General features: G+C 42.0%; 2 protein-coding genes and 1 pseudogene across 2 annotated transcripts; 1 reads left to right on the top strand and 2 right to left on the bottom strand.

Moving 5' to 3' along the window:
- Positions 1-428: 428 nt before the first annotated feature.
- On the top strand, positions 429-6,131 carry LOC105086403 (cytohesin-2-like; annotated as a pseudogene).
- An 8,330-nt stretch (positions 6,132-14,461) lies between these two features.
- Positions 14,462-26,647, bottom strand: LOC105086349 (nascent polypeptide associated complex subunit alpha). The gene is made up of 8 exons (XM_010976835.3): positions 26,538-26,647; positions 25,600-25,671; positions 16,361-16,446; positions 16,098-16,175; positions 15,665-15,811; positions 15,124-15,252; positions 14,785-14,907; positions 14,462-14,585 (listed from the first exon to the last, which is right to left on the bottom strand). Exons 2-8 carry the CDS (start codon positions 25,667-25,669, stop codon positions 14,571-14,573), a joined length of 648 nt encoding a protein of 215 aa, XP_010975137.2. The 5' UTR covers positions 25,670-25,671; positions 26,538-26,647; the 3' UTR covers positions 14,462-14,570.
- Positions 16,453-22,805, bottom strand: LOC135322398 (nascent polypeptide-associated complex subunit alpha, muscle-specific form-like). Its single transcript, XM_064491088.1, has one exon. It carries the CDS (start codon positions 22,658-22,660, stop codon positions 17,528-17,530), a length of 5,133 nt encoding a protein of 1,710 aa, XP_064347158.1. The 5' UTR covers positions 22,661-22,805; the 3' UTR covers positions 16,453-17,527.
- Positions 26,648-26,675: the final 28 nt, after the last annotated feature.

Genomic DNA, 26,675 nt, shown 5'->3' with positions numbered 1-26,675 from the left:
TTCCAGGTTTGTTAGTTACTTCAATGTGGAAATAAAACTAATATCACACAGTATCTAACATACATTTCTATATAAGTAACTTTAAGGGTTTTGAAATCCTCAGGAAAATGCCAAAGAAGCCCTATGTTTTTAGTTCCTCTGCTCAGCATAAATGGCTTATTATTGCCGGATGTTCACGAATAGAAAACTGATTAAGTACTAACAGAGACAGATATTTGTAGCTTTCATCAATATGATGAAAGAGCACTGATAAATGTGATAATTGGTAAGTTATTTCCATATCTAGAATTATTTTCTCTTATGTCTTCATACCAGCTATATTCTCATCCAAGCTTCATCTGTTTAATTCTCCATGTTAGAGAAATGTTCCTGAAGTGACATTTTTAACTTCATGTATTTTAGTTTTTAAATACTATATCTTAAGAAGAGCATATTAATATTACACTGAGCTTTAGTTTTCTAGGGCAACCCAAGGTTTATGAAACTTGACACTGCAGAAAGAAATATTTGAATGCAAGAATAGTGCAGAGCTACCTTCATCATCACTGACATTGAGAACATCCACAAGTGCCATTTAAAAATTGTGAAGTACATACCCACACACCCACATATACATACACACACAGGGGCAGTCTGGAAATGGCATGGAGACTCTGAGGTACCATCAGGAATCCAAGTTTTCCACTCCTCCATCCCTAAAACCCTTGTCTTTATTGTCTAAGGTATCTGTTGGAGTTCCAGCTAACACATTCATGTTCCAGGCATTAGGATGGAGAACTGGGGGAAGAGGGAAAAAGAAGACATGCCAGCAATCTTTTAAATCAACCTGCCAAAAGCCACCGTAGAACCTTTCTACTTGCATCTCACTGGCAAGAATTTATGTGGCTGCATCTTGCTGCAAGGAAGACTGGGAGGATGAAGGTATTTATGCAGGTGATTATGTCCAAGCTGAAATCAGAGATTGTATGATTTAGGAAGATAAAGAGATGTTGGAATAGGTGACTAACAGTTTCTACTTCAGACATTTCATACATCATACTTTTTTAAAAGGTGGAGGAAAAGTGCAAATAACTGTGACAGCAACAGACTACCACATGTGTGCCTAGGTTTTCAGTATTTGATGTTTTCACAATTTCTAGGATGAGAAAGAGAGTAAAGGAAGATTCTTTCAACGGGATAGGAAAGGTAAAAATGACTGCCCAGTCTTAGCACCTAGCAAGGTTATCTCCTGAGTAGAGAAACAAGAGTTGTGCCTAACTAAAGTAATCCCCATTTTAGTGGCATTGTGGTTTCTCTCTATGATTTTGTTGGAGGCTTTCCCGAACTATTTGAGCAATTATAGAAATTACCAGAAATGCTCACTGGGGAAGTCAAGAATTCTTATTATTGGATCCTAATTTGACTCTTAAGGGCTTTTCTTATTGCTAGAGACACAGGCTTTTGGGAATTGCTAACCACAGTCTCTTAGTTTTTATTTTGAATAACAAAAGGTGAAATTTCTTTGCTCCCGGATAACAGCTCTCCATCATACAGTTGGTCAAAAGCAGTTAGCAACTTTCGTCCTTAGTTTGTGTTCTCTGGGAGCTGCTGCTTTCCCAGTCAAGGTCGCTAACTGGATCTAGGCAATGACTACCTCTTTAACCCAGAATCATACAAAAATGGAAAGACAGAGAAAGATCTGACTTAACGATAATTTCCAAGAACTGAATCAATAAATTGGTAGGACTACAAGAGGCACTTCTTGGGACAGAGGTCAGGAATTTTTGTGCTTAATTCAGAAATAAAAAGTCTTTGGATCATAATCCTCATGCTTGATTAAATACTGGTTTGAAAAAAAATCAGCTATAAATGTCATTAGAGAATATTAAACAGAGATTTAGTATTCAATGACTAGTGAATTACTGTTAGTTTTGTCAGGTGCAATAATGCTATTGTGGTTTTGTGAAAGAACATTTTGTTTCTGGAGATGCATGCTGATGAAGTGCCATCATATCTTGACATTTGTAATTCTTAAAATTGTTCAGCAAATAAATATGGCAAAATATTCATTGTTGATTCTGAAGGGAATATTTATTGTTCTAATCTTTCTACATTTCTCTATGTGTGAAAGTTCTCAGATTAAGAATCCCCCCAAAATATATATATATGGGAAAATTCTTACAAGTAAAGAAACCAAGAAAACAATCTCAACCATTTTCCTATGCCTACTTTAACTCCCTCAAAGAAGTGAGAATCCATTCCTCAAAAAAAAAAAAAAAAAAAAAAAAAACCTTTGAATCTACCTACTTCAATCACCATTTCTCCCCTTCACATTCTGTCTTTGGAAATAAAATTGATGCCTCTACTTTGTATTTGAAGATTACTTTTGGGTTTTTCCATCAGCCTCCTTTCCTCTACTTCAGGAGAAGCAACTCCTGATTCCTTACATTCCTTTTCTCTGCATAACTGGGGGAGGGACGGGAGAGGAGAGATAGTTTGTGCCTTGATTTTATCACATTCTAAAGTATGGGATAACTGGTAAAGTTGGCACTGTCTACTCAATGCTTAAGATGTATTGTTGAAACAAAGTTTAATTTTAAAATATTTTTTTCTAATACTTTAGGGCTTCTTTTCCCTGTTGGATTTGAGGGGGGAATGAGATGTCATTTTAATAACATGTCATGGGTAAAATATAATGAGGAAAGTGAACCTCAGTATACTCAAAACAAGATAGAAAAACAAAACAAAAGTAAAAATATTTTTTCTCAGATAAGCTTTAAACTATATCTTACTGGCTTTAACTTCCATTACCTGGACAATTGGGAACTGACTGTAGTTTCAAATGCAGCTCCTAAGAAGCTTGATATTTTGGAATATTCTCCACTCAATTCAGTGTTAAGTTTCTTACCCAGGAGGAGGGAAGCAGCCTCTTTGTACCTTGAAGCCAAATTCAAGGAGTAAGACGTTTAAGTCTGAGACCCTGTTCCCTTGTTTGGCTCAGGTCCAACAGATGGGAATATTGGACAAAATGAGATACACTCACGTTTTCTTACATGTGGTCAGAAAAAAAAAAGGAAGATCTCTGTATCTGGTTTTCTTTTAGCTAGTTTTGGTGGAAAACCTATAGCTGGATAAGACAAACTCAAATCAGCCACATATTTTACTTTATTGCCTCAAGCTTTTTTGTAGATATCTCAAGAACAGTCATTTCTTTATCTTAAGACAACTCCCAAGAATGTGGCCATTCTGTCTAAATGTTTCTGACCCACCACATTTCAATTAGCCTTTGCTGCATTAATGACCACAAAACCTAGTCACTTAAAGCAACGATTTTTGTGAAGTATTTCCCCCTTTTATAATTAAGGAGACTGAAACTCAACGTGATCAAATTACATTCATATCCAATATTACATAGCTTTTAAGTGGCAGAATTAGTATTTAAATCCAGTGTTACAATATCCATAATTTAGTTTAAAGTATTTCAGTATGGAGAGTGAAATATGGGCATATTAGGTTAAAATATAGTATACTCCAGGTGTAGCTAGCATTCCCAAATTCTAATTGGGAATTTACACTCTAAAGGGATTACCAGAAGTAGTTCAGGTGTCTTGGTTCTGATCAACGTTAGACGTTTTGCACATTAAACTAATGAATGTCAGAAATTAATTTATATTGGAGACATTAATGAATTGTTAAACAGAAAAATGGTTGCTAGAAATGGGCTCTCGTTGAAAATAGTAACACTGTGGATTGGCTAAAATGAACTGGTAATGGTACACAAAATGATAAAACACAAAAATATTTCAGTTAAAATCAAGCAAGGCCTATAGCCTGTGTTCTTAAGGATGGAATTTTACTCAATATCTAAAAGATTCAATGTCTTGACACTGCAGTGGAGGATTTGTGGTTGCCTGATACCAACTCTAACGATAATAAAATCTGATTTTGTAGTATTATTGTATCTATCTTGATTGAAGCTTCATCCCAAATATGCTGGGATCACAGAACGTACCACTTAGATTTTTAAAAATTTGTTTCACTTTGGCTTGCTAATATTGACTTAACACTGTTGACCTAAAACAAAGCAGCCAGTTATTTCACAAGCCAAATGGGGTTTATTCAGAAGTGGCAAAGAATTGCAGTTTGGGACATGCAACTATATGAACCACAAGCAAGTCTGAGTGAAAGCAAAGAAGAGGAAACTCCTTTGTAGAAAAGAAGGGGACGTTGGGAGAAACCTTATGAACAAAAAGTCCTTTGGAAGAAACTAGGAGTTCAAAGTATAGTGACTTTTCATTGGCTGAGTTGCAACAATCTCACTGGCTGAGCTGTTGCCAGGCCAGGAGAAAATATTTCTTCCTCCTGCTGGCATTAGCAAAATAGTGTTAGTTCCTTCTGGAGATGCAAAGTAGATCTCTTCCTGTTGGGATCTGCAGAGATGTCCAGTGGTACCTGCTTGAGAGCTCCCTCTTCTGGCCCTGCCACTCAATTTCAGCGAGGTTTCCCTTTATTTTCACAATACTAAATGTCATCTTCTGACTTATAAACTTAAGTTCTTTTTATTACCTCACAGCTATTCCGGCTTCTCCACTATCCTCCTACTTTTTTTTTCTCTCTTGTTTAGGTGGTGGTGACTCCGAGGCATTTGAGCTGGCTCACCCACACCCATACTCCCACAGATCATTTCAGATCAAGGCCAACCGGCAGAACAACCCAGAATTCCCCGGGGCCTTCCTAGCCATGGAGGACGGGTTCTACGAGCTTCTAGACCCAACTCCAGAGGTGCAGATGAAGCTGGAGAATGTCTCAGGGTTGAAGCTCAAGCTGCTGGTGGAGATCCACCACCTACAGGAGGAGCTCAGCAAGCCAAGAACCACGTGGAGGGTCTGGAGGCCAATGAGAGCAGTGAGACCTTGCAACGGAACCGGAACGTGTCAATGGTTAGGAAGAACTTCAACAGGGACCCCAAGAAGGGGGATCTAGTTCTTGGTGGGGAACAAACTTCCCCAGTGCACCCCCAAGGGGGTCACTTACTGTTTCCGGTTCAAGGGCAAGATCCTGAACAAGACAGCCATGGGGACTACAGAGGGGAGATGGAAGAGCTGAACCTGGCAATGCTCCACACCTTTATGGAGCTGAATGCCTGTTGCAGACTCTCAAACAATTTCTGTGGAGAGGCCCAGAAGATAGACAAGATGATGGACGCCTTCAGCCAGCAATAATGCCTGTACAACCCTGGGGCTTTCCAGTCCACAGATGCTATGTGCTGTCCTTTGCCCAGGATCCTAACATCCGGGACAAGTCAGACCTGGAGCACTTTGTGGCCATGAACCAGCACATCCAGGAGGGCAGGACTTGTCTGAGGAGCTGATCAGGAATCTCTAGGATTGCACCCAAAAGGAGCCCTTCAAGATTCCTGAGGATGATGGGAATGATCTGACCCACGCCTTCTTCAGCCAGCATCTGGAGGGCAGGCTCCTTAAGCTGGGAGGGGCCAGATGAAGACTTGGAAACAGCACTGGTTTATCCTCATGGACAACTGCTTGTACTGTTTTGAGTACACAATGGACAAGGGGCCAGGAGGAATCATCCCCCTGAAGAATCTGAGCATCAGAGAAGTAGACAACACCCAGGAACCGAAGTGCTTTGAGCTTTACGTCTCCACCAAGGGGCAGCTCATCAAAGCCGACAAAATGGAGGCAGGTGGTTGGATGGTTGAGGTGTACCTGCCCCGGGCCCCCATGCAGGAGGAGGACCAGCGGATCAAATCCATTCAGGCAATTGTGAGCGCAGGCCCCTTCCATGAGCTGCTGGCCGCAAGGAAGAAGGGGATTTCTGTTAAGAAGAAGCAGGAACAACCCTGCCCCTTTGCCCCCAAATCCATTATTTATTACGGAGCTGCCTGCCCTGGTAGCTGATGGGGGCCTGTGGCTGCAGATTCTAGTGCCCCATTTGGAAAATTCACCACCTCTCGCACCTCTCTCATTTGTAATCAACACACTGTTGGTAATCATTAATTATTTAAACACCAAATAAATAAATAAACAAATAAATAAAAGTAAGATTGTTCCTACTTGGTGGGTTCTAAATAAAACACTAGCCAAAGAGAATCCATCAATCTATAACTAAGTAAATATTATTTTTGGAATACAGGGGTGGTTTAATATTAAGAAAACCAATTGCTATAATTTATTTTGATCATATTAGGATTATTACGCTATTAATAAATGCTGAAATACTTTTCACAAGTCAGTGTTTATGCATAACAATGTAAACAATAAATAATAATAAGTTAACAAAAACCAAATAAGTATGCTTATTGTAGTATTGTTCATGATGGCAAAAACCCAGAAATAATGTGAATGTCATCAATAGTAATGGTTGAATAAATTATGCCACATCCTCACTATTATGCACCTAACAAAAAGAGTTATACTAATTGCTTTGAATAGATTCCTATGAAGTAGGGGTTAAATGAGAAAACATGCAGAAGAATGTTTAAGATAGGCAGCTTATGGGATCCAAAGTGGGCAGAAAGGACCATCTCCTCTAAATATTGATCTGTGCTCTGACCTCTGACTGCTGCTTCTGATCACAGAGGTGCAGACAAAGACTCGGGTGACCATTGTTGTTGCACCTCCCTTCATTTTCCTCCTTCCTCTTTCTAAAAACCAGACAGTGAAGACAAGGATATTCAAAGGCAACTGCATACATAGGGAAAGCTAGAAAGTGATGGCACATGCCCAGAGAAAGGTACAGGCCCAGAAAAGATTTGAGAAAACCTTAAGTTTACACCTAGGCTGATTTTGGCACAGAGAATGTGCCAAGACCTTTATCTTACACTATGTACAAAAATTAGCTCAAAATGGATCAAAGACTTATCATGTAAAAGCTAACAGTATAAAATGGTTAGAAGAAAATACACGTGTAAATCTTAATGACATTGGATTAGGCAATGGTCTTTTTATTTTTATTTTTTTGACACCAAATGCATAAGCAAGCAAAGGGAAAAATAGCTAACTGGACTTCAGTAAAATTTAAAAGTCTTCTGCTTCAAAGGATACTATCAACAAGGTGAAAAGGCAAATCAAAGAATGGGAGGAAGTATTTCCAAATCATATATCTGATAAGGGTCTGTCATCCAGAATAAAGAACTATTATAAGTCAACATTAATAACACAAATAATCTAATTAAAAAACTGGCACAGGATTTGAAGAGACATTTATCCAAAGAAAATATACAAATGGCCAGTTAAACACATGAAAAGATGCTCAACATCAGTCATAAGGGAAATGCAAATCAAAACTACAATGAGATACTAATTCACACTCATTAGGATGACTAAAATGAAAAAGAGAAACAATAAAAAATTTGGGGGAGGATGTGGAGAAATTGGAACCCTCATACATTGCTGATGGGACTATAAAACAGTGGATCCACTTCAGAAAACATGTTCTTGAAATGTTAAACATAGAGTTACCATAAGACCCAGCAATTCCACTCCTAGGTATATACTGAAAAGAAATGAAAACATATGTCCACACAAAAATCTGTACACGAGTGCCATAGCAGCATTATTCATAATAGTCAAAAAAGTGGAAACAACCCAAATGTCTATCAATTGATGAATGGATAAACAAAATGTGGTATATTCATATAACTGAATATTATTTGGCCATAAACAAAAATGACATACTGATATATTCTACAACATAGATGAAAACATTCTATTAAGTGAAAACAGCCAGACACAAAAGACCACATATCGTGTAATTCTATTCACATGAACTGTCCAGGATAGGCAAATTTATAGAGACAGAAAGTAGATTCCCTGGATACCTATGGTTGGAGTGGGGAAGCTTGGGCACAAATGGGGAATAACTGTTAATAAATGAGATTTCTTTCTGGGCTGACGAAAACATTCTAAAATTGATTATGGTGATGGTTTCACAATTCTTACTAAAAACCATTGAACTGTATACATAAATTGGTAAATTGTATGATGTGTGAATTATATCTCAACAAAGTTGTTAAGAAATGTCAGTGGGGTGGTTGCATGAATCTATACATGTGAGAAAACTGCATAGAATACTACATACTCATCTCACATGTAAAACTAGTGAAATCTGAATAATGACTATTGACTGTACAAATGCCAATTTCCTTGATGTTATATTATACTGTAGTAAAAAAGTAAAATGTTATCATTGGGAGAAGTTAAAGGGTACATGTGACCTCTCTACTACTTTTACAACTTTGTATGTGTCTATAATTAGTCAAGAAAACTAAGTGGATGGGGAAAATGTATATACAATACTAAAATAAATCAAAATACAGTTTGAGAGGCTATATTAATATCAGACAAGGTAGATTTCAGAGTAAAAATTATTACCAGAAATAGAGTCACTTAATAGTGATAAAAGGATGAATTCAGCTGGAAGACATAGTAATCCTAAATGTTTCTCTTCCTAATGCCAGAGCTTCAAAACACATGAATCAACAATTGGTAGAGTTATAATGAGAAACAGACAAACCTACAATCAAAATAGGGGATTTCAACACCCTTTCTTTCAATAAATTAGTACAGGTAAAGAAGACTTGAAAAACATTACAAACCAACTTAAACTAATTTATATTTACAGAACACTCCACCTAACTCCACCAGAACACACATTCTTTTCAGGTGCACATAGAACTTTTACCAAGATAAAACATATTCTGGGCCATAATATAGATCTCAATAGATTTACAAAGATTCCAGTCGTATAAACTGTATTCTAGGGCCACAATGGAATTCAATTAGAAACTAATAGCAGAAAGCTATCTAGAAAATCCCCAAATATTTTAAACTAAACAAAACAACTCTAAATAACCCACGAGTCAAAGAAGAAATCAGAAGGGAAATTTGAAAATATTAAATTGAATGAAAATTTGAAAACTTGTGGAATTTAGTAAAGCAGTACTTTTCAGGAAATTAGTACCAAACCTACTAACTACTCAGTATTTAAAAGGAACTACTGTTGATTCACACAGTAACATGAATGCATCTCAGTTATTCTAGGTGAAAGAACCAGATAAACAAGTGTACCTTGTATGATTCTAGTTTCAATTTTTAAAAATTCTGGAAAAAGCAAACTTATTTCTAGTGACAAAATAGATCAGTGGCTGCCTGGAGCCAAGTTTTGGGATGGGGAAGAGAAAGGGATTACAAAGATGCATTAGGAAACTGTTGGATTGATTGATATGTTATTATTTTGGTTTTAGTGATAGTTTATGAATGTATGAGTATGTCAAAACTTATCAAATTGTACACTTTAAATATCAGCTGTGTGTTGTATGTCAATTATATTTCCACAAACTGCCTAACATTAAATTAAAAAACAGAGTCCAGAAATCTGCATAGAGATCTTGAGTATTTGAATACTAAGCTGTACATGTGAGGATACATTTCCATTTAGTTTTAACTTTTCATGTAACTGGCCTGACATTGCCTGACTAAGCCTCCAGTGTTGACACAATGCCAAGATTTTATTCATTCTTTAAAATATTTGAGCCCTATTATGGTGCATCCACTGGGAATGCAGAGACTAATAAGCCCCATTTCCATAAGGCATGTATGTAAGTGTATACAGCTACCAGACAAGAAAATACAAAGACTAAAGCACACTAGAAATGTCAAGTGTAAAAGCAGTAAAATCCAAATAGTATATTTAAACATTTCCATACTGATCAAGCAGTTCTGTGGGTTGAATTTGGCCCACCATTTTATTACTCTTATTATAGATAGATAAGGGCAAAAAGTACAGGTACTTTTTAGCAGGTACAAGGTATGCTGGTATATTAGGAAAGAACATAGACAAAGGAATGCAAAATAAAACAGCTTGCCTTAATCAAATAGTTTTATGTATTTGGGAAGCCTAGAACATAAGGCATAAGTGACAGAAAGTCAGTATTTGTTCCTTTATAAATATACTGAAAATTTAAACTATTTGTGTATTTATTTGCCTAGTTCTATTACCAGGCTTTATAATGGCAGTTGAAGAGAGGTCTTGGAGCCTATTCCAATGCCTGAAACACAGGCTGAATAAACACTCCTTGAATGACTCCTTCAGAGATATGTAGAGCCTTGCATGGAGGCCAAGCTAAGGAATTTAGATGGTCATATTTGCCTTTCCCATTAGACTGTAATTTCCATAGGGCAGGTACTTATTCTTATTGGATCCTCAGTACTTAACAAATAGTAGGAACTGATTAATTTATTGAATGATTAAATACTGATTCCCACTAGTTTTCATACTCTATTTCAATGAAAGGGACATTGTAAGGCTGAGGAGGAAAGGCTCCAGGCCTAATTTCTTCAACCAGAGTTTTATGTTAGGATATTAAGACTTATTTTAAACAAAAAACTTCATGACTAAAGCTTCAAAGTTGCTGCTTTATTCAATAAGGCTTTAAGTGGGAGAGGATTTTAGAACCCACTTCTTGGAGGCAAGTGTGGAGTAATTCTGAGTGGAGGGCAGAAGAACAGTTAGGAGTTACTGAGACCCAGACAGTTCACAGTTAAGGCAACAGCATTGGGAATGAGGACGGGGCATAAATTGAAAATGTTTAGTAGGACGTGAAACTAGTGAGGTATAGCTATGAAGAAGGGAGGCTGAGTGACAGGATTAGGATGAGGTTTCTTTCTTTAAAACAATACAATTAACAAAATTTACCATCTTAACCATTTTTAAGTGTGCAGTACAGCGGGGTTAAGTATGTTTATATAGTTGTGCAACCATCAGCATCATCCATCTCCAGAACCTTTTTATCTTCCCCAGCTAAAATTCTGTACCCATTAAATACTGTCTCCCTCCCCTCCTCCCCCGAACACCCAATCACCTCTGGCAACCACGATTCTATTTTCTGTCTTTATGAACTTGACTAATCTGAGTACCTCATATAAGTGGAATCATACATACTTGTTTTTTTGTAACTGGCTTATTTCACTTAGCTTAATATCCTCAAGGTTTACACATAAAACTTGCAAACATGTGCCAGACCTTCCTTCAAGTCTGAATAATATTCCATTATATTTATCTATCTATCTGAGAATTTTACAATTTTAGGTCTTACATTTAGGTCTTTGATTCATTTGTAGTTAATTTTTGTATATGGTGTAAGATAAGGGTCCAACTTCATTCTTTTGCATGTAAATATCCAGTTTTTCCAACACCATTTGTTGCAAAGACCAGGTTCCTTTTTTTTTTTTTTTAAATGTGACCAAATAGATAGCTGTGTCATTAATTAGCTATGTTAGCAGGAAATACATATGAGAAAATTTTGACAGAGTAGATAATGGAACTAATTTTGGGTATCTTGAAACTTAAGATGAAACAGATTTAAGAGAAAACAAGGGAAAGAAGTTAAGAAAGCTAATTTGAAGAAAGAGACAAATGCAGTCATCTATGAAGTGTCCACTGGAAATTAGCAACTGGGTGATCTAGATGAGAACCATCTGGTGGAGAAGTAGAGTTAAAAGGTAGATTACAGTGAACTGGAAAGGGAATGAATTCATTTACATTATTACCATAGATAAAGAAAAATAGTTGAAGTGAAAAGCAGTTTGCATGAAGATATGTAATGCACAATTTTATTTAAAGTTTTAAAACTTGCAGAACATTAACTTCTTTGTGTAAAAGTTATGTATTAAGAATATCAACTCATGCACGCACAGGAATTATAAATGTCAGTTCATGGTAGTGGTTACCTTTGAGGGAGGGAAAAGGACTAAGGAAGAGTATACAGGGTTCTCAACCATAATGTATAATTTCTTAAGAACAAAATAGCTGGATAGAAGGCACACACAGCTTTTCATTTGCATGTTTTAAGTACTTCCCAGTTTAAAAAAATCAACTTTTAAGTGAATGGTAGAAATGTGAGAATATAGCTAAGTAAGTAAACTGACTTATTAGGAGGATTTTTTTTTTTTCATTTCAATCGGAGGGGTCATTTAGTAAATAACCTGTGCCAATTTCACAAGTTCTTATCAAATGCTTATAACCATTCTACATGTGTTTTGGGAATATTAGGTCTATTTTTACAGATGGAGGCAGAGGTTACTTAAGATATCATTGTTATATGGCCTATTGAGTATCTGAACACAGGCACTTCATCAACTTGAGAACTGGGAAGGAGTAATTCCTCTTCAAGATTTGTTCAATCTATACATGCCCTAATTTGATTTAATCATTAAACATTCTGTGGCAGAGGAAGTTAGTTGTACAGTTCAAGTATGGTGGGAAAAAAATGATTGAAGGAAAGGAGTTACAGGCATAACTCCTTTTATTGCACTTCACAGATTTGGCATTTTTTACAAATTGAAGGTTTGGGGCAACCCTGTGTCAAACAAATCGGTGCCCTTTTTCCAACAGCATTTGTTTACTTCATGTCTGTCACACTTTGGTAATTCTTGCAATATTTCAAAACTTCATTGTTACATTTGTTATGGTCATCTGTGATCAGTGACCTTTGACGTTACTACTCTAATTGTTTTAGGGCACCACAAACCATGCTCATATAAGACAGTGAACTTGATAAATATTATGTGTTCTCAGGGGTAGTCAGAGATTTAAGATGAAAACCAGGGCACAAAAGCCACTGACAGAGGAACAAGTGACATGGTTAACCTTGGAAAGAAATGGATAGATGGAAAAAAAAAAAAGTTGTGTTCTGATTGCTTTACTGACCAGTTGTTCTCTCTCAAGATTTCAGTGAAGGAATAACTGCAGATGTGGTGGAAATAGTGAGAATTAGAAGTCGAGCCTGAAGATGTGACTGAACTGCTGCAATCTCATGATAAAACTTGGATGAGGAGCACTGCAGAGAAATCGTTCGTGAAAGGGTCAATTGACGCAAATTTTGCCTTACTGTAAGAAATTGCCACAGCTACCTCAACCTTCAGCAACCACCAATCAGCGAGTAGTCACTAACATGACGACCCTCCACCAGTAAAAAAAATTATGACGTGCTTGAAGGCTCAGATGGTTAGCATTTTTTAGGTAAGGTATGTACTTTTTTTAAGACACAAATGCTATTGCACAATAGACTAGTGTCATGATTCACTATATTGCAATATTTGCTTTATTGTGGTGGTCTGGAACTGAACCCACAAAATCTGAGGTATGACTGTAATACATGGTGGAAGGGGTAGCAATACTTTGGGGTGGGAAGAAACAGCACCACAGCATTGATGGCAGTAATAGCCTTGAACACGTTTACCAAGAACTGGCAGTTTATTAACTAGGTAGAGGAAGGGTAAGAAAATATAATATCCCTAGTGTCTTCCTGAAATGAGAATTATTTGGCTGACACAAACTTGGCAGCCAAGGGGACTACCTTTAGCTGGAGACTTTTGTTCATCTAATGATCTAATCTGTTCTACTCCAGTAAAATGGAAGATCATTCTCAGCCAGATGCCAATCTGTGCTTCTTCAGGATAGCCTAACACAACAAAAAGGCTCTAGTCTTTGGTTGCTTTTTGGGGAAGTCATTTAACATCTTTAGTTCTCAGCTTTTAATCACATCTGCTTAAATGCCTACTCTCTCATAGGGAGGGAGAAAATATAATGAGAATGTTTAAACTTCTTCAGTTCCAATAGCCTTCCATGATGTTAATTTATTCCTAGTCTAACGTTTCTTCTACGTGTATTATCACTTACTCATTTTAGGATTCTTGCTTCTACGTTTACTTGCAGCCTTCTTATTTCCAAATTTCAGTGCTCTGCTTCCCACTAATCCATTTCCTAACAACCCAAACTCAGAAATGTTACTCTTCTTAGGAATTCTACAGAACTATCTGTATTTATCATAAAGCAGCTACATGTATGTACCAGTTTGCCTAGTACAGTTCAGGTTTTCCCTTACCCTAGCATAATTATAGCTATCCTACTCATAATTTACTTTGTAGACTAAAATGTTTGTATATGTCTAAGAGCAGAGCATTTGCACTGTATACAATAGTCAAAAATCTCTCCTTAATGAGGTACCCTTTTTTCTTTTTTACAAAGTAGTGTCATGCACATTTATCATGCACCTTCTCTAAACCTGTACAAAGCTCTTAAATATCAAGATGTAACCAATGTGAGATACTTCTCAGAGGCCAGATGAGGCCCAATATATATTCAGAAAGATCACAGGTCAGAGAATGGGATAATTATTAAATAAAGAAGCAGGATTTGCTAACAGTTAACATCTGAGAAAGAAATAGGAAACAAGGAACTTTACAATTAAGCTCTATTCTCTGAAGACAAGAAGTTTCTAACAGGTAGCCTAGTAACAATACCTTCTTACAAGAGGTGAAAAGGCTCAGGCTTTAAGAGGGGACTCTGTGGCCCTGAACCTCTTTAGTTGAAGCTGAGGTCTTAGGAGTAATTAATAATGTGTTCTCATTTCTAGTGCTTTCATGCTTTTTTAGGGGGAAAAGATCAAGCATCCACTGAATTCATCCAACAAGAAGCCATAACTTTATTAATGATAGAAACAGTACAAATTTCAAACCAAGCTGCAGTTACTCTTTTGAAACACCAAAAAAAGTCCTCTTTTCAGATGGTTACATTGTTAATTCCTGTAAAAGAAAAGAGCATCAGAGGTCATTACAGGCAAAAACTGAGAGAAGTCAGGGCACTAAAAACCCCCAGGCAACTCAGAATACTTTGGAATAAGGCTTCCTAATTGGCTGATACTAAGCACAGAGCACAGAAGATAAAGTCACCCATAATTGGTCAGGGCAGAAGGAGTCAAGGAATAAAGGCTCAGACACTTACCATAATAGCATTTACAATATCATTACTGTTGTTCTTCAGGGCTCGGACTGCCTTTGCCCTCGACACATTTGCTTGTGACATGACCAATTCTATGTCCTTAACTTCCACACCTGTTTCATCAACCTGTAAGAGTGGGAGGGAAAACAATAAATTAAAGGCAAGAACAACTTCAGTAGTTCTTAGAAGTCAGGCATCTCTTGAATATAGTTCGTAACATTACTCAAAAGCTACTTAACTCAAAGGAGTTCAAGAGTCTCAAACAATATAGAATCCACCCATCAATACAAACATAGTTATCATTTGGAGAGTATTAAAACTACAAAAGATTTCCTTATATACCTCTTCCTCTTCACTCTCCTCTTGTACAGTTGGAGTCTGTGTGTTTTCTTGAATGTTTGAGACAGCTTCACCTTGAACTTTGAATTTCTCAGCAGCTGCTAGCTGTGCTTGCTGAGATAAATCCTCGATCTACAGGGCAGAAAAAACATTCATGTGAGTAGATCAATCTGCAGGAAATGAAAGAAATCATTTGTCTTTTCCAAATTCCTACTCTAAACCCACTTCACATTAACTTACTTTAATTTTAATTTTAGCTTTAAATTGCTGGCCTCATTCAGATTATATATCACTGTCAGACAAAGAAGTAGCTTAGGTCTAAAGCAGTGGTTCTCATCTAGGGGGTGATTTTGTTCCCTAGGGGACATCTGTCCAATGCTGAGAAATTTTGCTGGCTATCACAACTGGATGTGATACTGCTGCTAGACATCTATAATCCACAGGACAGCCCTTCTACCACAAAGAATTATTTGACCCAAAATGTCAATAGCCCTGAGGTTGAGAAACCCTGGTCTAGAGCAACTCCCAAGAAAACTCTCCTTACCTTGGCTTCCCCAAAAACTATGTAGGTATCTGAAGCTGGGCTCTTGTAGACATCTGGTTTTGTGATGACGAAGAGGATATTCTTAGATTTCCGGATAGTGACTCTAGTAACCCCTGTAACCTGTCGAAGACCCAGTTTGGACATAGCCTAAAGAATAGACAAGAACATCAGGTTTTCAGCTTCTTTAGAAGCAGCCTCAGAAAGTAAGGAACTTAATAATAAATAATACTACATACTAAGCAAAGACTTTTTGTGGACTAAGAAAAGTTTACATGGGAATATGGAATTGATTTTCCTGGGTTTTCTGCCATAGTAACTTTTATTAGTTTAACTATACATGATTCTACCACTACCAAGAGTTCCACAACAGTTCCCCATCTCTAAAGTTGCTTCATCATAACCTTTAATCTTTGTTTGTAACTTAAACTCTTACCTTCCGTGCTTTCTTTTCACTCCGGCTCTGTTTTGCTTTACTGACTGGTTCTTCATCGATTTCAGCTGCTGCTGCCAGCTAAGAAGATCAAACAGCTACGAGTAAACTGGAATGTAAGACCTGGATACCACAATCCCCATGTGGTTTTCCCTTTATGAAGGTTCACAGCTCCAAATACATTAAGACAGCTTTTCTGATCAACACTGGTTTTCCAACGCTTCCTTGACCTAAGCATTTACACTAGTAAATAACACAATACCCACCTGGGCTTGTTGTGTGGTTGTCTGTGTGGAATCCTGTTCCTCGAGCTCTGGTACTGATTCATCACTGTCAGATTCTGTTCCAGACCCTAAGATGACAAATAACTTTTACTATTTTAGAGTAGAGATTACAAGCAAGAGGCACCTCACCATGGCCTGCTCAGACTAGAGGTCAATAGCTTAAGCTAGACCTCACAAAATTAAATGTAAACCAACTGACTTGTATGAAGCCAGTCTGACAGCCCCCAATTTAGTCACAAACTAGTGTGTACACATCCATTAAAGACCCAGCCCCAGACCTGAGAAGTAATGAATTAATAGATACAGCTGAGCAGTTAGTATACTGTAACTGCTTCCTTTCCCTCAAGGTCTTCACTTCTTGGCACAGGCAAATACCAAGGATGTATATAATCCCAAATTCTACCCAACAGCCCAATCATCCCAGAAAGGTTCTGGCAGACAAGGTGCCTCCAGAAATACTATTTAAGGGAAAAAAACAGTAAGATCACATTGTGGAGGAAGACTGGGGTTGGGGGAGGATACACTTTCCCTTCATCCTTTAAAGTGGGTTGGGTGAGGCCAGAAGCAGTTGTGTACACACATTTAGCCTTATTTTCAAACCATTTACCCCAGCAGTTTGGTCTAACATAGGTTGAAGGTTTTACTCAATGATGCCAATCTATAGTTCTAATAGTCACTTCTGCTAGGTACTGCCCTGTGACCTCTCCCATTTCTTCCAAACATAATTCACATATTTTAAGTTTCCCTCAATTGAAAGGCCAAGCATCAACAGACTACTGAAGGAAAAAGCAAACACCTGTACCATTCTCAGGTTAGGAAAAATAGGTCTTTTAAGAAAAGGGAGTCCCTGGGCACTGGTTATTACTAAGTCTAAGAAGTGAAAAATTCAGATAGTTCCAGATTTCCTAATAGATAAGCAAATCCCAGGCCCAGGGACAAGGTTAGTGATGTGACAGAGATTAGAGCAAATTAAAGGTCTAGTAGGTCTTGGTTTTCAACATCAGATCAGTTAGGTAAAAACGACAGCAAACCCAGGGTTAGTCTGGACCACATTACACAAGAGGATATACAATCGACTATCTGAGGTGAAAACCAAGATTCTGTTTCACATTCCTAGAGCTTTTGCGTTTAAATTCACCATTCTATGTTCTATGTCCAAACACAAGCAGATATACCAGAAAAAGCGGCGCATCCTACTGTTAGTATTGGTGGGTGGCCCCCAGGAGGGTTGTGGGCAACACACCATGCACACGGCAAACCAAGGCAAATACCCTTATTGTTCTTCAGAACAGGTTGCTTGGCAGAGGGGGTTGGGGCAGGGATCCCAGCAGGTTTGGGGGTGGGCATGTTGACGAGGACCGGCTGGAAAGGCACTCGCCCTGAGATTGGTTCCGGGGGAATCAGAGGCGGCAGCTCATCCTCATCAGCAGGGGCTGAGAGCTTATGGGGTGATTCCAGCACCAGCCCGGGTGAGGACGGCAGAAACTGCTGTTTAGGAAGCAGAGGGGGAACTGGGGAGGGAGCAACAGGCAGAGAGACTGATGGAGTAGGTGCTGGAGAGACAGATGCTGATCCAGCTTTAGGAAGGACCTTCTCAGAGGCATCTGTTGCTGAAAGGGTAAATGTCTCAGACTCAGAAGCCAAGGGGCCCTTTGGGGAATGAAAAGAATCTTTGCCTTTTAAGGGAGAAATAGGGAGGGGTTTTGGAGTCTTTGGAGCAGAAACTTTCTGAGTGGAGACTGTTAGGAGAGGGACTGGAGCCACTGTAGAAGGGGGTCCCTTAGTACCATTCTGAACTGAGGGATCTGGGCATGCAAGAGGTGAAACAGCAGAACTCTTCTTGGCTGGTGGAACTTTGGGAGCTGTGAGGCCTTTCTTTACTGGGAGCTCTTTAGATGCCTGAGGGGCAGTGGACCCCAAGGGACATGTGACAGGAACTGGGGAGGTAGGGGCTTCCTTGGGGGAGGGAGGAATCACAGCTGGGGAAACAGGGGCCCCTTTGGAGGATGGGGTAGCTGGGGCTCTTTTGGGGGATGAAGTTGCTGAGGCTTCTTTGGGGGCCGGAGACTCTTTAGGGGAGGGAGAAATCATGGCTGATGCAGTGGGGGCCCCTTTGGGGCCTGGAGTTGCTGGAGACTCTTTGGGGACTGAAGAGGCTCTTTTGGGGGAAGGTGGAGCCACAGATGGTCGAGTTGCTGGGCCCCCTCTGGGGGAGGGAGGAGCCACAGCTGGGGGAGTAAGGTCCCCCTTTGGAGGTGAGGCTGTTTTGGGAGATGGGGCTGCTGGGGCCCCTTTGCGGGTAGCAGGGGCTCCTTTGGGAGGTGGGGTAGCTGGGGATCCCTTGGGGGATGGAGGATTCACAGCCAGAGGAGCAGGGGTCTCTTTAGGGGATGGAGTTGTTGGCTCTCCTTTGGGGGGAGGAGGAGCCACAACTGAGAGAGTGGAGGCCTCTTTGGGAGATAGAGTTGCTGGGTCGCCTTTGGGGGAAGGAGCCACAGCTGGGGGAGTAAGGTCCCTCTTTGGAGGTGAGGCTCTTTTGGGAGATGGGGCTGCTGGGGCCCCTTTGGGAGGTGGGGTAGCTGGGGTTCCCTTGGGGGATGGAGTTGCTGGGGCTCCTTTGGGGGAGGAAGGAGTCACAGCTGGAGGAGCAGGGGTCTCTTTAGGGGATGGGGTTGCTGGCCCCTCTTTGGGGAGAGGAGCCACCACAACTGAGGGAGTGGGGGCATCTTTGGGAGATAGAGTTCCTGGGTCCCCTCTGGGGGAAGAAGCCACAGCTGGGGGAGTAAGGTCCCCCTTTGGAGGTGAGGCTCTCTTGGGAGATGGGGCTGCTGGGGCCCCTTTGGGAGTAGCAGGGGCTCCTTTGGGAGATGGGGCTGCTGGGGCCCCTTTGGGGGAAGGAGCCACAGCTGGGGGAGTAAGGTCCCCCTTTGGAGGTGGGGGTCTTTTGGGAGATGGGGCTGCTGGGGCCCCTTTGCGGGTAGCAGGGGCTCCTTTGGGAGGTGGGGTAGCTGGGGATCCCTTGGGGGATGGAGGATTCACAGCCAGAGGAGCAGGGGTCTCTTTAGGGGATGGAGTTGTTGGCTCTCCTTTGGGGGGAGGAGGAGCCACAACTGAGAGAGCGGAGGCCTCTTTGGGAGATGGAGTTGCTGGGTCCCCTTTGGGGGAAGAAGCCACAGCTGAGGGAGTAAGGTCCCCCTTTGGAGGTGAGGCTCTTTTGGGAGATGGGGCTGCTGGGGCCCCTTTGGGGGGTGGGGTAGCTGGGGCTCCCTTGGGGGATGGAGTTGCTGGGGCTCCTTTGGGGGAGGAAGGAGTCACAGCTGGAGGAGCAGGGGTCTCTTTAGAGGATGGAGTTGCTGGCTTCCCTTTGGGGGGAGGAGGAGCCACAACTGAGGGAGCGGGGGCCTCTTTGGGAGATGGAGCTGCTGAGTCCCCTTTGGGGGAAGGCGCCACAGCTGGGGGAATGAGGTCACCCTTTGGAGGTGGGGCTCTTTTGGGAGATGGGGCTGCTGTGCCCCTTTTGTGGGGAGTAGGGACTCCTTTTGGGGAGGAAGGAGTCACAGCTGGAGCAGGGGTCTCTTTAGGGGATGGGATTGCTGGCCCTCCTTTAGGTGGAGGAGGAGCCACAACTGAGGGAGTGGGGGCCTCTTTGGGAGATGGAATTGCTGGCTTCCCTTTTGGGGAGGAAGGGGTCATAGCTGGAGGAGCATGGGTCTCTTTAGGGGAAGGGGTTGCTGGCCCCATTTTGGTAGAGGGAGGATCCACAGCTGAGGGAATGGGAACCTCTTTGGGAGATGCAGTTGCTGGGCTCCTTTTGGGGGAAGCATGGGCCCCTTTGGGAGATGGAGTAGTGGGAGACTCCTTGAGGGTCAGAGTTGCTGGGGCTTCTTTGAGGGAAGGAGCCATAGCTAGAGGAGTGAGGGTCTCTTTAGGGGATAGGGTTGCTGGTCCTCCTTTGGGAGAAGGAGGAGCCACAGGTGGGGGAATGGGAGACTCTTCGGGGGATGGTGGAGTAGGGGAATGCTTCTTGGCTAGTGATCCTTTAGGGACATGAAAAGAAAGACTGGCCTCTGGAAGAGAGGATGCTTCAACTGGAGAAATAAGGGATGACAGATTTCCAACAGAAGTATCAGGGATAGCAGGTACACTTTTAGAAACAGAAGGAGCAAGACTTAAGGTAGTAGTAGTAGAAGCTGAATCCTTCTTGGTTGGAGGTCTTTTAGACTGAGGAGACACACTAGTCCCTAAAGGAGATGGGGAGTCAGCTAGGAAAGTTCCTTTGGAAGATGCAGTAACAGAAGCACCAGAGTCCTCAGCTGGGCACCCTTCAGGAAAGGATGTCATAGGTGCCAATGGTAAGGTTTGAGAAATACCATGAACTTTCTTTGCACCTTGACGAGTACCAGCTGGAGGAAGAGAGGGAAAGGACTCAGATGCGGGAGTTTCAGGGGCGTGTGCCACAGTAGCTGGAGAAGGAGAAAGATTCTGGGGAGATAAAGTTACAGCTGGAGCCACAGGACAACTTTCAGAGGCTGGAGGGATCAAAGGTAAAGTAGTAAGAGTGGAAATACCCTTTTTGGTTGGGTGGCTTTTAGAAGCTAAAGAGACAGTGCCTTCTGTAAGAGGGCTGGCTGTAGTTGTAAGAGTGGAGGTTCCTTTGACAGTTGTAGGAGCCATCCCATCAATGGTAGCACTTTCCAAAGGAAATGCAGCTTCAGTTGTGGTAGTGAGAGAACTTTTGAAAAGCAGACTAATGGGGTCTGGGTTTGCATAAGAATCTGTCTTCATTGTAGAAGTTGGGGAGTTAACACCCAGAGGAGAGGGAGTAGCACTGCCCGGCTTAACTACGGGGAGAGGCTCTACATAGCTTTTCTTTGCTAAGGTGGCTTCAGGAGAAAGAGCTATCTCCAGAGAAGATGATGTACTTTGGAGACAGGGGGGATTTTTAGGGGCTACGAGGGCTGATGAAACTCCCATAGCAGAGGCAGGTGCAGTTTGGAGACCTTGTGTTGGGAACTTTACTAATCCTGAAACAGGGAGACATCTGGGGTCCTCAGTGGGAGCTGGCACAGGTGGAGAGACTGGTATCCCCAGAGTGGCGGTTACTTGAGAAACAGGAAGCTCTTTGGGAGCCACAACCATGGCAGTATAAGATGAATCCTTACTTCTTATGGGACCTGATGAAATTGGAGGAGAGACACAAGTGGCTACCTCAAAGGTAACAGGTGCTGCAGAAATTGTAGAGGGGCTAGTCATCACAAGTGGAGTGGTTCCAACAGAAGAAACAGGAGCTTTCTTCAAGTCTAGGCTCCCCGGAGAAGCAGCAGGAGTTTGGGCCACCAAAGGCTGATGCGTAGCATTAGGAGAGTCTTTGAGAATGAGAGAGGCTGTAGGAGATGAGGGAGAAGAGGTAGCTACATTTGAGGAGCCAGAAGGGCTGCAGGAGGCTATGCCAGTGATGGTAGAGGGGCCTCTGTCAACAGTCAGAGCCAAAGGGGAAGTTGGAACCCCCACTGGAACCACCTCACCAGCAGGAACCATCTCATTTCCGGAAGGAAGGGGAGGAATCACAGATCTCTGAGAAGGGCAAGAGGCACCTGTAGAAGAGTGATCTACAGAAACAGTATCTTCTATAGGATCTGACAGAACATTAGAGACTGTTTGACCTGAAGGTGGGACTGGAGAACCAAGAGAACTCTGATGAAAAGGTGCAGGGTGAGAGCCCAGAGAACTGAGGAAAACTGGGGGGACATCAGGGGCCACAGACTGAGCTGAAAGAGATAAGGCAGCAGGTGGACTAATGGGTCCCTTCAGGCTGAGACTTATTGGATTTTGTGGAGAAGTCAGAGCTGAGGAAACAGGGATACCTTTGACCTGAGGGGAAGGGATGTCCAGGGGAGTGGCAGGTGGCATCTGAGGACATGAGGCTATTCCAGATTGAACAGAGGCCAAAGGAGTTACAAGATGGGAAGGAATAGTACTGACTATACCTGGAGGGATGGGGATATCTTTTGGATTAGGGACTACTTGAGAGGAAGTCTGAATGGGAGAGGTCTCTGGTTTTGTGGAAGCAATGGGAGTTGACGGAGATGTCACTGATCCCAATTCAGCCATTGCAACCGAAGGAGGTGAACTAAAAGGGTTAGGTGGATAGCCAGAGCTCTTCTGAACTGAGTGGGGAGCCAGGGCCACCAGAGACAAGGGAGCTGAAGAGGAATGAGCACCTTTCATAGTTATCATGGGAGAGGCCAGAGCTAAGGCAGCTGGGGAGATGGGAGGCCCCATTAGGTTTGGTAGGAAAGTTGGGGTGTCAGCAGGGGGAGGGATAGCTCCCAAAGGAAGGGCTGTCCCAGTGGATGACTGGGAAAAAGGAGCTTCAAAAGGGGTTGAGGCAACAGAGGGAGAAAGTAACGGGGAAGGCAGATGAGGGGTTGCCAGGGGGCACTCTTGAGGGGCCAGGGAACAAGGAGGGATAGGGGTAGTTTTAGGCTGCCCTAAAGCAGCAGTGACACTCAAGGCTGAAGACACAGGAAGCACAGCTGGAAGAAAGGAAAAAAAAAGAGGGGGGCGGGAAATAAAGAAGGAAAAGGGAGGGAAAAAACAAAGGTGAGTTATACAGCCAAACCTGCTACAACATGCCTCTCACAGGAAACACTGGAATTTTAAATCTGAGAATGAAAGTCACCACACAGGATTAGACAAAGGTGACAAGCGATAGCAACCTTCCCCAAACATACTTCAGTGGTCAAGTAACAATACACTCCTTTCCTCATCTCTTGTTTCCCAAGTTCTACCAAAATAAGTGAACTATTTTAGTGTGAAGAAAACAATCTTAACAGCAGCCTAATAGTCTCTAAATGGGGAGCACAGGCCCAGGAATGAGTTGGGAATAGCATGCTTTCTACCTTTTCCCAGTTGTGCCCTTCCCTTTCCTCCTCAAATGAACCATGTCTTCTTCATAGGCCAAATAATTACCACTAGAACAGTTCTACCCCGTCCACCCAAGGAGCATGAACTGAAATACTGAAAACTGGAACAAGGAAGCTAGTGAATGATGATAATGATGGGGAATCAGATCTGAATGAGAAAAAACAGGTCTTTTAGTGTTAAGGCTTCCACTAGGTCAGGAAAAATCTGACTCTTAGAATTTAATACTAAGTATTAAATACTAAGTCACTTAGCCTCTCTATACCTCATTTTACTAACTCCAAACAATCAACCACAAACGGCTGGACTCAGTCTCTAAAGACCTTTCTAGGTAATGTTACCTCTTCAGACATCAATCTAAGATGAATTAGATCACAAGGGACAGAGCTTAGTCACAAGGATAGGAACTGTATTATGAAATTGTAATCCAACTTGTTAAACCAGACTGTGGTTCTATTTTGAACTGGAGTGGAGAGAATACACTGGATCTCCACCCCTTAATCTGGATAAGTATGTCATTCTGCCAAAATAGACCAGTATTTGGCACTAGTGTAAAGCTAAGCAAAAGATTTTCTGAATGATGAAAAAAATCATGCTTACTAATCAGTAGGTAACACAGGATTAGACCAACAAACGCTTAACATCTAGATGGGAGTATTAAAAAAGGAAAGCCTATAGAATCCAAATTCACAATGTACTCAACTGAGAGTATCCTGCTACAGAAAAGACTAGTGGCTCAACCAGTTTCTCCTGGAGAGTGAGTAGGTCAAAGTCTTATGATTACAGTGCAAATGCTCTCAAACATATTAATCAGAACTTGCAACTTGCAGAGTGTTTTCCTTTGCCTGGACCTCAAGATGGGATTAGCCCCACATTATCTGCTTTAGATACTGTACCCAATACCCTGAGTCAGCTTCCTCATTCAAATAATTATTTAATTATAGTTACTAAAAAAACAAAACAAAACAAAAAACCAAGCGATCATCACTAGCACTTGCTTTTATGTAACCTACTGTGCAATCTCAGAATATACAGGAATAAATTTAACAGCACTAAGGATTGCTTCAGAAGCAAACAGCGTTAGTTTTGAAACCTGAAACCACATTATTCTAAGTTCATTTGAATTTCAGTCTCCACATTTGTAAAATCAAGCTGTTCACCAGATTCTCTAAAATTTTGTTCAGCACTGACATTACAGGTTTAGAGACCAGTCCCTTATCTTTTACCTTCCTTAAATCCACTGTAGTTTAAGGATTTCACATAGCTCATTCCGCAGCTCAGAGGCCCCCTCCTTTCCTTTCCAGCAGCTGTACTAATCCCTCCAGCTGCTAAAATCAGACAGGTGCGGAGGGAGAACCTTAATGCTTTCTACTATAAACAACTCTATTTTAATTCCAGAAGGAGACAAAAATTGCCTTTAAGTGACAGGTGGAGGTTTTTTTTTTTTTTTAAAATGAATTTACCATAAAGGGGGAAAAATGAGTTAAGGATGGAGGTCACAGGTCACAGCCTGAAAATTCCCTTCATTTAGTTCTGCACAACTGACTCAGCAAAAAGACTATCATAGTTTTTCCACTAGCCCCTCTCAAGTTTTAGAGAGATGTATTTTAATCAGAATTCAAAACTTGCCTTTACACTATGCTCTACATCCAGTAATTCCAAAGCTGAAAAGCTGTTAAAGGAAGGCTTTATTTCAATCCTGGGTTCCAGACAAGCTGTTGATGCAGACATTCCAGCACACTAGAAACGTCTCAGCACCAATGCATAAAACAAGTTAACCAATCTAGGAGGGCCCTGAGGCCCGGTATGACACATTTACCACCAGCACATCTCATCCAGACATGTGATGATGGCACAATGCCAAGCACTGCCATCTAAAACCTTGATGTAACTTGCTGGCTGGAACTTCACAAAAGCTCAGGTGTCCTTGGCCTGCCAGTGTGTCACCTAGTTCCCATAGGTAAGAATCACTGAGCCCCTTCCCTGCTCAGTTTTCCTATGTGAGGGGAGGGTTTCACAGAAGAGCTCTCTTTGGGGCAGCTGCCATAACCTACAAAGCAAACCAGGGAGCTTTCAATGTTCCTGAATCTTAAATATACTGTTTTTATTCTACTCCCTAACGAAGTCCCTTCAGGATATCAGTTAATATTACGGACTCTCCTCCACGGTAAAGCTACGGTCCCGTCTTTAATGAGTGTTAACACTAAAAGACAAAAGTGTATTCTCTTCGTCACTTTACCCACCAAATGCTTTCAGGGTCAATCTTAATTAACGGCAAAGGGTCTAGGGGAACCTACCTGTCTCAGCCTGGGGCTGTGGCAACTCCTGCTCTGTTGCAGGGACGGTTTCTGTGGCTTCACCGGGCATTTCTGAAGGAAGGGAATAAAAAGGAGGCCTGAATTGACTAGGATCCGATCCCAGCTCCCAACCGAGAGTCAAGTATTCTTAAAATTCTGCAGAGGACTGTTAAGAAAAAAATCGTAAGGGTGTTTGGGACAACCCTCCCCAAAGCAGCGAACATAGGTGAACTATGACGTTTTCAGATCTCTGAACGAGAGAATCACCTGCTTTCGCCGCTCCTCTTCACTCCGCACAGAGCGGACTTCCCAGTGCCCAGAAGTCCAAATCCACACTTCAAATCCCACAAAAGAGCAACACCACTGCGTTCTCAATCCAAGGGAGGGGATGCCGGTCTGGCTCCCGACCACGGGAGACTTCGGACGCTACCATGAAGCCACCCCCACCCTCCCCCGGGCTAGGACTTTCAGGACTCCCGTTTGCCGACTATCGGGAACCAAGAGAGAAAAGAGGATGCCTTATGTCTCAACACTCGTTGGTCACAGTAAAAACCGTGTGTGTGTGTGGGGGGGGAGTCCTCGCGCGCCCGCAGGGGGAGGGGTTTCCAAAGCTGTGACCCCTTAACATCCTCTGGGTTCTCGTGAAGCCGTTCCCAACAGCAGACGTTCCCACTTCCACCCTCAACACTGCACCTGCTCTCATCTCCCCAGCCCTGGACTCCCGGCCAGCAGCCTTTATGCCCTGCTTTTGCCAGGACACCAACAGCAGACCCCATTTTGTCCGGAGGTCCCCAAGGCCACACTGCCCAGGGCCGAGTGGGAACTCAGTGGCCCCATAAAACCTCCAACTTTCCTTAGCTCCCAGTCCTCAGGGCAGCTCAGCCCGCAAGAAAGGCGGATGGCTGCGGATAAAAAGTAGCGGAGAAGATAGCACTTACTGTGCGGGAAACGCGGAACCAAGATGGCGGCAGAAAGAGAGCGAGCGAAAGCGTGACCCACGCCTGTTGCAGGAGGAAGTCTGGCGGAGGGGGCGGGGCCAGGATCCGATTCCGGGTCAGGAGCTGCCGGCAGTCACT

Source organism: Camelus dromedarius, chromosome 11 (genome assembly GCF_036321535.1).
Source record: "Camelus dromedarius isolate mCamDro1 chromosome 11, mCamDro1.pat, whole genome shotgun sequence".
Taxonomy (NCBI): domain Eukaryota; kingdom Metazoa; phylum Chordata; class Mammalia; order Artiodactyla; family Camelidae; genus Camelus; species Camelus dromedarius.
The sequence above is the reverse complement of the archived record's forward strand: the minus strand, read 5'-3'. Positions and strand labels throughout refer to the sequence as shown.

Bases quoted from the DNA above. Each gene is read 5' to 3' on its own strand.
- LOC105086349 (XM_010976835.3), bottom strand. From the start codon at position 25,669: ATGCCCGGTGAAGCCACAGAAACCGTCCCTGCAACAGAGCAGGAGTTG. The intron at 15,812-16,097 runs GTAAGAGTTTAA...TCTATTCTTTAG, and splicing joins GTGAAAAGAAAGCACGGAAG to GCTATGTCCAAACTGGGTCT. The intron at 15,253-15,664 runs GTAAGGAGAGTT...TCTGCCCTGTAG, and splicing joins TAGTTTTTGGGGAAGCCAAG to ATCGAGGATTTATCTCAGCA.
- LOC135322398 (XM_064491088.1), bottom strand. From the start codon at position 22,660: ATGGGGCCTCCCATCTCCCCAGCTGCCTTAGCTCTGGCCTCTCCCATG.